At 31.9% G+C, this 12,796-nt stretch overlaps 1 protein-coding gene across 1 annotated transcript in view; it reads left to right on the forward strand.

The window, feature by feature from the left end:
• The window catches only part of LOC126750122 (nuclear pore membrane glycoprotein 210), a 77,320-nt gene extending 69,053 nt beyond the window's left edge, over window positions 1–8,267 (forward strand). Inside the window, exons 12-16 of the mRNA XM_050459629.1 lie at window positions 1,735–2,224; window positions 4,008–4,152; window positions 4,343–4,743; window positions 4,801–4,945; window positions 7,825–8,267. Coding sequence (XP_050315586.1) covers window positions 1,735–2,224; window positions 4,008–4,152; window positions 4,343–4,743; window positions 4,801–4,945; window positions 7,825–8,126 — 1,483 coding nt within the window. The 3' untranslated portion in view covers window positions 8,127–8,267. The remainder of the gene's footprint in view (window positions 1–1,734; window positions 2,225–4,007; window positions 4,153–4,342; window positions 4,744–4,800; window positions 4,946–7,824) is intronic.
• Window positions 8,268–12,796: the final 4,529 nt, after the last annotated feature.

The raw sequence follows: 12,796 nt of genomic DNA on the forward strand, positions 1-12,796 counted from the left end.
AAAACTTTCTAAACGGCGTATTGTTAGGCTCTAAAATGCGCAACTTTTTTCTAATTTGATCAACCTCGTATCTCCTATAGCTGCCGAGATCTCCATGATAGACATCCTTATCTTGGACACACTGTATATGACTTAATTTTTTTTTATTCTTATGGGCTTATTTATCAACCTATTTAAAAAAATTAAGTAAATGCCAAAATTGATGTTTTTTTTTAATTGTTAATTTGTTTAATGATTTTAAATAGACGTGTAAAAGATTTAAATCATAAAATGTAACGAAAACTATTTTTCCATGATTAAAAATTGAAACTTGATGACTTGAAAAATGATTTTTTTTATAAGTATAAAACAAAAAGTAGCAAATGCAGTATTATTATTCTCAGAATATTATTTTCTATCGAAATACGTAATAATATATACGTAGTAAGTGTCCCATTTAAAATAAGAAAGTTAGTTTCAGTTCCGGTTAAACTGGAAGTGACGGAAAACAACTGAAAATGTCAAAAGATGCTCTTATAATAATTCTATCGATATACTAAATTTTATTTGTTTATCTTGAATAGTAAAATAGTAATTAAGTGTTCCCTTTTTTCTGTGTCACCCGGTATATTATTGTTATATATTGTTATTATTTGCAGATATATTGTAATTCTATTTATTTTCAACAAATCTTCCTGTAATTTCTCAATCATATATATACATACATGTATTTATTTAATTACGTTGGTATTTGGTTTATTTTTCTGGACAAACAAAATTGAGTGATCACTAATTTTTGCTGTCGAATGTACATTTAACTAAATTGCTGGTTACAATATAGTCAATCAGTGTCTGACTTCTAGAAGTTATTCTGGTTGAAGTTTAACGATTTGGCTAAAACTATAGGAGCTTATAATGCTTTTTATTTTGTCAGCATAAAAGGAATCTTTAAGCAGATCAAAGTTGAGGTCACCCATGACATTATTTGTGGCGTTAAAGTCACAGAGCACAAAAATTGCATCAATCAAGGATATTTGCAAAGATACTAGCCACAAATAGTTATCAATACTCCGCACATTTTTAACTTTATATTTAATATCATTTCTTATAAGAGCTAATACTCCTCCGGTTCTATTATTATTTGTAGTGCATTTCTCTATCCTATACCCATCAATTCTAAGTTAACATAGTTCGATTTCCTCTGACACATAGGTCTCGCTTAATAACAATATCCTAGGTTTCCAATCTTTAAGTAATATAATAATACTATCCTTATTGTTCACGTAGCCCTGGCAGTTTAAATAGATCATATCCGAGCTTAAAACAATATTTAAATCTAATTGCTACTTATTCTGACTTAACTCTGCTACTTAAATCTATATACCTTCTACTTTGAATTTCCTCAATTCTCTTGTATGACTCACATTTTTTAACATCCCATGCAACGTGATTAACATCTAAATTGAAACCAAACTTTTTGTTTGACACTACAATTTCCACATTTAACTACTTCAACATTACACTTCTTTACATCGTGGCTTCCGCTACATTTAGCACACACTTTATTTTGCTTACACTCTTTAGCTATATGATACACCATTATTGGTTTTTTCCATTTCAGATTATTGGATGTTTGGGGTAGCGAGGCTCTACTGTATTAATTTATTCCTGCAGCTTTAAAATTATAAATTATTAAATTCCATTTAATCTTGGTTAAATCATGCCTTATTCATAATAACTTATTATCTATTTCAGATGCGACCTGATAAAAGTGACTTCATTCCCAGAAAACGGCACAATCTGGATTAGCACCCGGAAAGAAGGCCACACCATGCTCAAAGTGTGGGCGGACGGGATTCAAAAAACCACAGACTATGTTAAAGTCCACGTGGAACAATCCGTCAAACCGATATTGGACCATCTAACTATGGGTGACACGGTGTGTCTTTGGTCTCCGGTGGTATCGGAATTCAATACCCCCGGAGTGTGGAAGAGCAGCGACTCGAAACTGGTCGAAATTAATCCGGCATTGGACATTGCGTTTGTGGGCAACAAAGTGGGAACTGTCACGTTGACCCACTCGTTGTTAATGTCCGCCCCGATACATTTACCGATTATACCAGTGTACGCGATCGAGTTCTTGACAACGCCGAATTTTGTGCTCACCAACGGTGATGAGAGCGATACCAGGTTTGTTTTGGTGTTACAAAGCCAGAAGAGTATGGGGATTAAGACGAATAACTTGGTAAGTATAATTATAGAATATTAATAATAAAAATTCTTTATTTAACAAAAAAGAGTACATCATTTAAAAAAATCAAAATATTTTAGCAAATAAAAGATCAACAGAATCAGATTTATGCACAAAGGTAGTATCTGGCCTTCCACTGTTGCCTTAAAAAAATTCAAACTGCCTAAATATACGCATATTAAAATATATTATCGTATATACCTAAGCTGCACACAAAAATATAAGTACTAAATGTCTTACATACGAATGCCTAGAGTAAAGATTCTAAAGAAATACTGTAGAAGTTTCTACTTAACTAAAAACAAAAAAAAACAGTTGATTTAATAAACTTATACAAAGAAAAGAATAACTTCAAGAAAATTCAAAATATGCCAATGACAACTCAATTATGCATTATACCCAGCTCAACCCAAATAGATCAGAAATAAGCGAGTTACAGAAAAATGTTTGAGACCAAAGTCATTCAGGGAATGACTAGGAATCTCAATTTGTTTCTATCGGATTTAAAAGGAGCGGGAAATTTTAGGTTTTTAAAGATCTTTCAAACTTTGTTATTGTAACCCTGAGGTCAAATTACAAAGCTGTTTATTATGTTTATGTTTTAATTAACCATTTGAAAAATACGTCAACAGGTGAATCAAGTAGAAATGTTTAAATAACCTTAACTATCTTGACCTTAAGGCCAATATCATTTTAGGTTGGAGTAATTTCATTCATTCGAAAACAACGACGTGGACCTAGTAAATTCTATTGCATTTGGAATGCTTGGTTAGCGTGAAGGGGATTCACGCCTCTCACGAATGTAACTATGTAGCAAATGTTCGAAGTTGCCTCCATTTGCCTGAAAATACAACGATAAACGTCTATGAGATTCGCGTATGGTGCTTAACAAATTTCGTACGGGAATTTCAGCGCATGCCTCGCAAATCCGATCTTGCATGGTGTCTCTCGTTGTCGAGAAAAACATTCTCCAAATAAGCCCACAATTAAAAATCCGGAGAGGCCAACTGCGAGAAAAAAAAGGGAAAAAAATAGGGAAAGAGAGATTACCTTAAATACCTGTTAAAAGTGTCGCTATTTTCAAGGCATTTCAAGCCTTTAGTTACTTTTTCAACAAATTTGCTTTCAATAATTAGAAACAAAAATTAAGCTTGCTGGAAGAAATAGAAAATTACTATAAATCCTTGGCGAAGAACCGGCAACACTGTACTCTGCGCTTACCAAAATATTTTAGACACATAACAATATATATGTTAGGCGTCGTTGGCAAATCTGAAATCAATTGGCGTTACCATTTAATGTACCAACCACCTAGAATTACCCTGCACTTGTGTAGTAAACGCAATTTAACACTATTTTTAAATTTTGATATGTTATAAAACGTTATTCAGATACTTATTATATATTCTTCTTTTAATAAAATTACAGTCTTACGGATTAAATAGTACATTTTCTCCACATATTTTGATCAATTTAGACCATTACACTCTTTTATATAAAAAGTATTAATATTGATTTTAATATTAACCTATTGAATGAATAAATATTAGTTGAAAAGTGCCTAGATTTTCTTACGCTCTAATGACGCACTATACTGAGCAAAATACGTGTAGTAATACTATTAAAGGAGATAGATAGGTGGAAAGTTCTTATTAGATGATTTTTCATCCCAAAGAATTAAGTAAAGAAAACACTCAAATAGAAAAGCAATAATTAATTATTTTACACTTTGTTTTAAGATATTTACTCAAAAATAACTACATTTTTATTATCTTAGATACAAGGTTGGAGATGCAGAGCCGATGTGAGAAAACTCGTACGGCCTCAGGGCTTCACTTGCTTTATGAAATTTTCGAATACATCTTCCATCATCCAGGCCGAAGACTTATACAACATCACCAACAGCTGGGTGCCTGAAACAGGTTAGTAACAGTGTATTTTAATTCAATTTTCAAAAATTAAAGAAAAAAGTTGATTCTAAAATATCTAATAAAATTTTTTAGTTTGATCTTCAGGCCTAGCTAAACGTACATCCAAAATATAGAATTTTTAAGTTAAATATAGTGTTTGCTTCTCTTCATTTACTGCCCTTTAAATGTTTTTCTTTAAAAGGTCAATACGCATGCAAACTGGTGAACAACATGTACAACAACTCGGACGTGGCCCTCCTGCAAACCAACTTGACTTTATGGGCGGTGACTGATGATGGCGGCGTTTCTTCCGATATGCAAACGATCAAATTTTTACCGGGAGTATATGTTGAGCAGATTTTGTTCTTAGACGAGATCAGAAATTCCGCGGAATTAAGCGTGAAGGGACTTCCCGAGGTTTTGGATCAAATGACGGTTACGCCGTCTGATACCACCATTCTGTTTGTAACCCCATTAAAATCTAACGAAGCATTTTTAAAGAAATATAAAGTACAATTGATTGACTACCATTGGAGGTTGGCTGATATGGAAGATGCCATGGGGATAGCCATCATTTCGCCTATTACCAAGCAGAACTTGAGGGTATGGATATTATTAAAAGAGGATTAAGAGGAGTCTCATTAACGAACGTTATTTTAGGTGATGGTGAAAGTTTCCGGAGACTTCAAAGGGGCCCAACAATGCGGACTGGCGCGGTCTCCTCTATATACCTTTTTGCAAAATTACAAGTATGCCATTGTAATGGCAATTGCTATGATTGGGATCTTCTTGCTGACATTCTACTGTAAGTATTTTGTCATTTCAAATATGCGCTTATAGATTTTTAATTATTACTTGTAGTTATAATTATTTTATAAATTTAAAAGATAAAATTAATTCATTCGTCATAAAATATTGCAAAATAAAGAAGTTAGTTTTATATCATTTCTAGAAATTGTTGAAATATGACAATTTCACATAAATCTTGTTGACCATAAACTTTGTTTAGATTAGAATATCTGTTACATCATTAAGATTGAAATAGATCTTTTAAATATTCCCTTCCTGAAGGGGGAGTACATGACTGCAGAAAAACAAGAGAAGGTACAATTTGATTTTATATACCGGGTGGATACTTGGCATCGCCAAGCTGGCCATAGGAAGTCCCATATAAATTATGATACTTTCAAATATTTTACAGGTGAACTGTATTAGACTTTTAAATGTTCGAGTAAGACAAACCATAATACCAAATTTCATTACTTTCTAATAAACAAAAATAAAGCAGAAGGCATTTTATTATTATAAACGGAAAAAGTGTAGTGAAGAACGAGATCTAGATGTTGGTATTATATTGGCCTCTCTTGAGCATCTCTCATAGCTAAGAAGTCCGTCATCAAAATTTAAATTTCTGCTGATCAAATCAAAAATTAATTAACTAGAATTAACTAGAAAGAGCTATTATTGATGACCTGTGAAAATACTTTGAATGGTTGTGTTATAACACATTTAATATAAATTTTAATCAATGTACGTGATCTATACTCAAAAAAAAAATTGGAACAACAGAGATCCGGAAATTAAACTGAATAATATCCCTCTGAAAAGAGTGAATTAAGTTAGTTAAGTTATCAGTAAAATAACACTTTTTATATGGGCGTTAAGAAGATCCTCATATCGATCTGTTCATTCAATAGGTAAATATATGCTATTTAAAAGTTTTATTGAACCTCATCTACGACACCTAATTTTATGTTGGGGTAACAGAAGTATATGTATATGTTACGGTTAGAACCCGAAATTGGATAAACCTAGTTTTATCCGGTTAGATTGCGTATTATCCAATTTAGCTTGGTAAAACGCGAATAAGTTTAATGACTTCGTGTCTTATCCGGATAATTCTAGATCTATCCAGTGGCCATTGGATAAACCGGTACAATTCAAATGTAGATACAAAAACACTATAATTATTATTTGTGCTCATCAACAACATTCCGTTTAACGTTAAAATATGCTAAAAAACCACCACATTATCGGCGTTATCTGAAAAAAATTTTTTCGACAATTTTAATACCCTCTCTCACTGGTTGGCTGGGAAAGTAAAAATATTTTAGGCTAAAATATTTGACTGAACCCGTCTTAAAGCAAACTTAAGCAAATATATTTAATTAAATTCTAATAATTACACAACTATATTTAATATTATTTATTCCAATATTAACGTTTTACCTCTTGAGGTAGCGTGGAAGACTTAAGTCTAACTTTAATTTCAGATTTCAACATTGCCTTATCCCACGAAATTTTAATTCCTTCATAATATGCCCGATTTTTCATTATTTGAACGAATCTTAGTCCTTCTGACCAGCTAGTACTTTTTTGGTGACTCATCCAAGTCATAATCATATTTTGGACGACCTGGTTCGCTCGCTCCTTGAGATTGACTGTGTCTAAGCTAACCATGAACAATCTTCGGATCATCCCACACTAAGCACAACTCCTCAATAATGCGCTTAGCAAATTCTCGACCTAATAAAGAAAATAACATTTAGGATGACTGATGATTAGTGACGAATTTATCCAGAACGATACATGAAACAGTAATTAAATACGATAAATGGTTAAAACTAAACTTTTTATTAGATTTCTGTTTTTTTGACATGCCACACACAATTTGAGGTATATCGTGATTATTTCCTGCGTTATATTTTTATCCTTTTTTTTATTTACTTTTTTTAACATACGGTCATGTCCGATAAGCACGTGAGTCTCATGTAGAATATCATAAATACTTTCGGATTTAACAAAATACCTTATACTTGTTTCACCCTGCGCAATAGGTCTTTCAATTCCATCAATTACACAAACGTCAAATCTTTTCAATCGACGGTGCCGATACTGTAAAGCCGATTTACATTTCGCTTCCTTCGCCACTTCTACAGACTCCAAAAACTCACTATACTGCATAAAATTTATACAAGATGTATTTAAGTCTTTATGTGACATCAATTCAAGAAGCATGTCATTGGATCGCGTTTTAAAATGCTAAGATACCTTAAGGTCACTCATTTTCTTGCGCTATTTGGAACCGAAATTGCATCATGCAGTTTTATCCAAGACACACTGGGAAATATTAGTAATAACCAGATAAATCTAGAATACAATGATATTTCGGACTTGGTCACAGGTGCCACAATTCCCTTTAAGGAATAAAATGCTCACTGGGTAGGCTGGGTAAACCTTAATAAAACCTACCTTTATTTACGATGAAGAATCCAAAAATCAAATAATATATAGGATGTTTCATTTAAAAAAATAAATAAATTTTATATGTTTGTACACTTTAAAACACCCTCTATGTCATAAAAATAATTTAAAAAAATACCTCTGGAATGCGACTTATAATCTCACTTTTTAAATTTTTTTTAACCCTGTAGTTTATCCATAATATTCCAAGTGGTATGTCGTGAATAACCCTGTATCATAAGGAGTTCTCCTCCAGTTCCCTCCCCTATTTCAACCGAGTAGAAAAATTTTTTATTTAAAAAATACTTAACAAAAAATAAGAATCGACGTATTCGAGATTTTTTGCGAACACGCCCTTATTTGTTTATTGTTGAATTTATGCAAAATTATAGACCCTTATTGTATAAAGTATTATTTGAAACTTAAGCGTTTTTTTTTCAGTTTACTCTACATACATGCAACCAGTAGTAAACGTTAACGTGAACCCACAAAGATCGGCCACGACGAGCACAACCTGCGCAGCGAACAGATACATGGCGCAGCAACAAAGATACGGAGCGAATTTATCGCCGGTGCTGCGCACTTCTCCGAACACTTCTGGACAAAGCACCAGCCAGACTCCCTGTAAATTCAACTGTTCTTGCCGGAGACACGGCGGCGCCCGGGAGCCGGTCTATGGGGATCCCAGCTCGTTCTATAATAGCAGTTCGGCGTCGCCGTCTTGTCGCAGCAGACGATTTTAAATTATCCATCAATTTCAATAACTGCCATATAAGTCTGACTTTGTCTCGAGAGTGTGTATAATTTTTGTTGTAAATTTTGGATGTGTTTTTATTCTCAGGGAATGTACCTTTTATTTTGATAATAAAAGTTTTTTGTACATACATTATGGAGAATGATAGTTATGAAAACAATCTTAATAAACTAAATGTAGGAACAAGCAAAGTGTCTTACGTAGAACTGGTACTTAATAGACCAGGGTTAAATCCTTTGAGAATGGTAAAAGGTGATAAATTAATGAATGAAATGAAATAATAGCATGAAGGTCAGTCGAAAAGGAAGGAAATATAAAATAAATAATTTATTGGCGATCTGAGCTCGGGAAGTGGAAGTGGGTGAGTTTTTAAGATTAAAAAATCGTTTATCTTGATTTCTCGCAAATCTACAAGTTCTATGGAAAAAAGTTTCATTGCAAAGTTGTAGGTAATAAAAGATCTACGTTTCTATATACGAACTTTTGTATACAGTGCTTCATTTCAAAACGATCCACCCTTAATAACTTTCTTAAAAAAAAAAAAAAAAAAAAAACACGTCAAATTAGATATACAGGGGGACGTTTAATTATGCATTTACTGAAGTTCTGTCAATCACCTCCTCACCTCCAGCTAACCTCACTTTAATATGTCAAATGGGAACCCCCATCGTGTGATACTTCATAGTAAGGAGTGTAAAATTCTTTATTCAACAGTACCAAAAAAAATGAAATCGGTAAATGTGTAAGCAAATAGTTAGCGAAAATGTCTAGAAATAATGAATATTTTATTTACGCCAAACTTTGGTATTTTAAATGAATACTTTTAGTGTGGTACCTACATCATTAAAATACTGTATACAATTTTTTACACATCCTCAATTATGTATATAAAAAATACAACCAACCAAGTTTTTAGTTTTTTTTATTTTTATCTTTTACAAAATTTTTTTTGAAATTTGGTGAAAACTTACGCTTTTATGTCCCGAACACACTAAATTTTTTTTAAATATTTATTTTTTACCTCATTTTGACTTAATATCAAAAAGGTAACCTCAAATAAAGCACCGTAAACCTCTCATCTGTGATTTTCATAAAAGTAATTTTTTCAACGCATTGTACTCTATATGTGCTAAAATTATCCCCAGTATGACATAGCGAACGAGTTAAAGCCAAGTGCTCACCATCCTTATATTTTAATATACCGGGTGATACGGGAAAAAGGGAACACTTAATAACTATTTTACTCTGATTATTTATTTTATTTTTTTTATGATTATTTATTTATTTCATCTATTTTCATTATAAACAAATGAAATGTGGCATTGTGGCATATCGATGGCATTGTTATACGAGCATCTTTTGACATTCAGTTGTTTTCCGTCACCTGTTTAACCGGAAGTGACATATATTTAAGATAGAAAATAATATTCTGAGAACAATGATACTATGCATTTGTTAGTTTTTGTTATTATTATGACTTAAATCTTTTACACGCCTATTTAAAATATCCAAAACCAGTAATTTTGGCATTTACTTTTTTTTTTTTAATTGGACGTTATTGGAAACAACCACGTTTGAAATGAGTTTTTTTCCCCATAATTTGAATAAAAAGAAAAAAACTAAGTACATTTAATTAATAAAAAGAGCATGGAAGGCTTTGATTTTTTGAATAGGAGGCTGCGTTTTGACGAATTTTTCAATTGACATAATACATGACATCTTGTCTTGTTTTTTGTTATTTAAATGAATTTGCAGCAGTTTTTTGAAAGAACTTTATTGTGAATGAAGAGCTGGAACTAAATGTTTTACTTAACATTAATATCAACCCCACAGTTTCTGTATTAGAATTGGCAATGGAATTAAATACCAGTAGATATATTTTAAGTACAACCTTTATCAAGACCTTTATAAAAGGGACGTTGAAAGAAGATTATAATTCTGCAATTGGCTTCTAAACAAATATTAAGGAAATAATAACCGTTAATTGAATATTTGGGACGATACGCAATCCTGTGTTAAAAAGTGTACCCGGTCGACTATCGGATTGCCGTTCAGTTTCGTGCACCGTGTGGTGCTGCCGCGAGGCGTCAAATCTAGAAACGATTTATTTTAGCTGCGTGGACTTGGCTTTTGGCTTCTTTGAGTCAGGTTTTTAACGACGCTGGAATCTCCAGTTACGCGGCCGTGTTGGATATTTTTTTAAGATATGGAATGATGCTGCCAACTATGTTTTTATTATTTTTTTTTAACATACAACAAACACAGTGGTGTCATTTAGGTGGTCAAGTGATGAGTGATCTACTTAAGGGTGGAGACATTGAAATTTCTTAAAAGTTCAATTTTATAAACAAATAATTACTTACTTAAATAAGTTTTTGAGACAAAAATTAATACAAAAATATATATAAGAAGCTATTTTTATAAAATTAAGTTTAATACAAGTTATAATTCCAACAACAAACAATATGTTTTCTCCATTTTGTGTTCAAGAGGATCAAGTTTTGAAATAAAAAGCCTGTTGCACTTAATTAACTAAAAACTAATATTCAAAAAATTGTGGAGCAAAGTTTAAGGTATAAGTAGGTTTCACGTAAATATTATAAAGACTAATTGAAATAATTCATAAGACTTAATACCTATGGTAATATAACTTCTTGATCAATAATTTTTCGTAAAAAGTAACCCATTTTGTCATGTGATTCAATATCTGAAAAATTGTGCAGCGTAGTGAGATCTGTGAAGTAAGGGGTTTTGAATGAGGATATTAATAGAAATAGAAAATAGGCCACATCTTAAGTTTTAAGCGACACAGGCAAATTCTCAATTACTATTTGCTACAACTATACTTAAAACTATAAAAAGATACCTAGTAATAAAAAAAACAAACATTTTGTGTAAAGACCCCGCATCACGGTTATACAGAACGTCAATAGAGGTGGCATAATTAGAGGAAAGTTGAGCAATATAGTTTCCTTTTATAATAAAATCCAAATACTTAAATACTAAATTTTGACAAAATCATTTTAATTTTTTTCTGGCGTTATCAAAAAATTTATAACAAAAGTATTTATTGAATAAATAAATTATTGTGACCACTTTTTCTCGCCTATACGATGACACCATTAAATTTAAAATACGACGTTCTGTCTTTGAAGAGCCATCATCAACTTTGTTTTTCTTTGTCGTCATTTATAAATAATTTGAAATAGCTCAAAGGGGACATGATTTCATACTCAAAAATACTATGATTTACATCGCATTGGTTATTACTTTCACTTATGTTCTTCTTTTTCCATATGGGCTTAGACTTTTTTTTACACCATTGTTCTTTGTTTGGAAAGAGAATAGTACAGCCAATGGTATGTCATCTTCTTCATCGAATAGTTCTTCATGTGTATGCTCATCAGGGTCTCGTTCGGGGTCTTCTAATTCAAAATGACTATCATTTTCTGACGTCTGTGGGGTTGGCGGTTCTTTATCTGGGTCGAGAATTCGTTGCAACCTGCAAACTTCATTAATTTCATTGTCATCAAGGTCATCGTTGTCACTTATTAAGTCCGCGTCTGATTCATCACCTTCCAGTAACAGCAGTAACCTCTTTTCATCTTCCTCTGTCAAACCAGTTCTGGACATCATAAAAATACATAATTACCCTTGAAGCCCACTGACGCCAAATGGAATCATGAGAAAAAAAAATCACTAAGACTTACAAAAAAGTAATTATAAGCTTTGTAAGTGTTTGTAATTCATGATCGCAATGTTTTTGTGGGTTCTTCTGCAGTCTATCCCTGTACGTGTTTAATTGAGGCAATCAGTTCTTTTGTTATCCATTTCTTCACTCTCTTTTTAGTGATTTTAAACACTTCTATTCTCTCAGATGCCTTCATAATTTTTGAAGTTTTTTAAAAAAAATAATGGTAGCGTCTTCAGAGTCCTGAATTTCTGTAACTTCCAATCATAGTTTGTGAAGTTTAATGTTAATAATTCCAAGTCATTAATTTTTCTTTTGGTATATTTATCTTGTTTATTCGTGAAAAGAGAATTTTGAGTGTCATGTTACAATATATTGACTATAATTGGATAGTGATCTATGACACAAATAATATATAGCAATTTATTTGTTTTGTTGTTGTGCTGGTGTTGATAAAAAATGGATGTAAGCAGGAGTCTGAGTCATATCTAGTTGTTAGTTTAATATAGAGCAGAAAACCACAATTTGACATGGGACTGAGATATTCATTTTCTGTACTGCTATTTACGTCCTTTCAGTCAATATCTATATCCTCGGTAAAGATTTCGATATTATTGTGCAATTTGTCATCAAAAAACATTATCAGCGCATCATTACTATTAAATCCCCTCTAACCCCCTATAACCTTCAATATTAAAATATTCAGAAGATGTTAATTGATTATACAACATGCATTCGACAATAACCATAGAATAAACTGGAATGCTTCCTCAATTTTAGCAAAGGAACCAATTTCAAAATTACGTAAACTAAAGGAAAGTGCATTTGTAATGTTAGGCGAAGATAAATGCTTAGCTACTTGTTCGGTTGATTTTAATAATACATGGATTCCTTTGTTAAAAAGAGACATAACAGGGCATTCTCAAAATTAATTCATAATTTAAAATATATGATATTCATATATTTTC

Source organism: Anthonomus grandis, chromosome 2, assembly GCF_022605725.1.
Source record: "Anthonomus grandis grandis chromosome 2, icAntGran1.3, whole genome shotgun sequence".
Classification (NCBI taxonomy): Eukaryota; Metazoa; Arthropoda; class Insecta; order Coleoptera; family Curculionidae; genus Anthonomus; species Anthonomus grandis.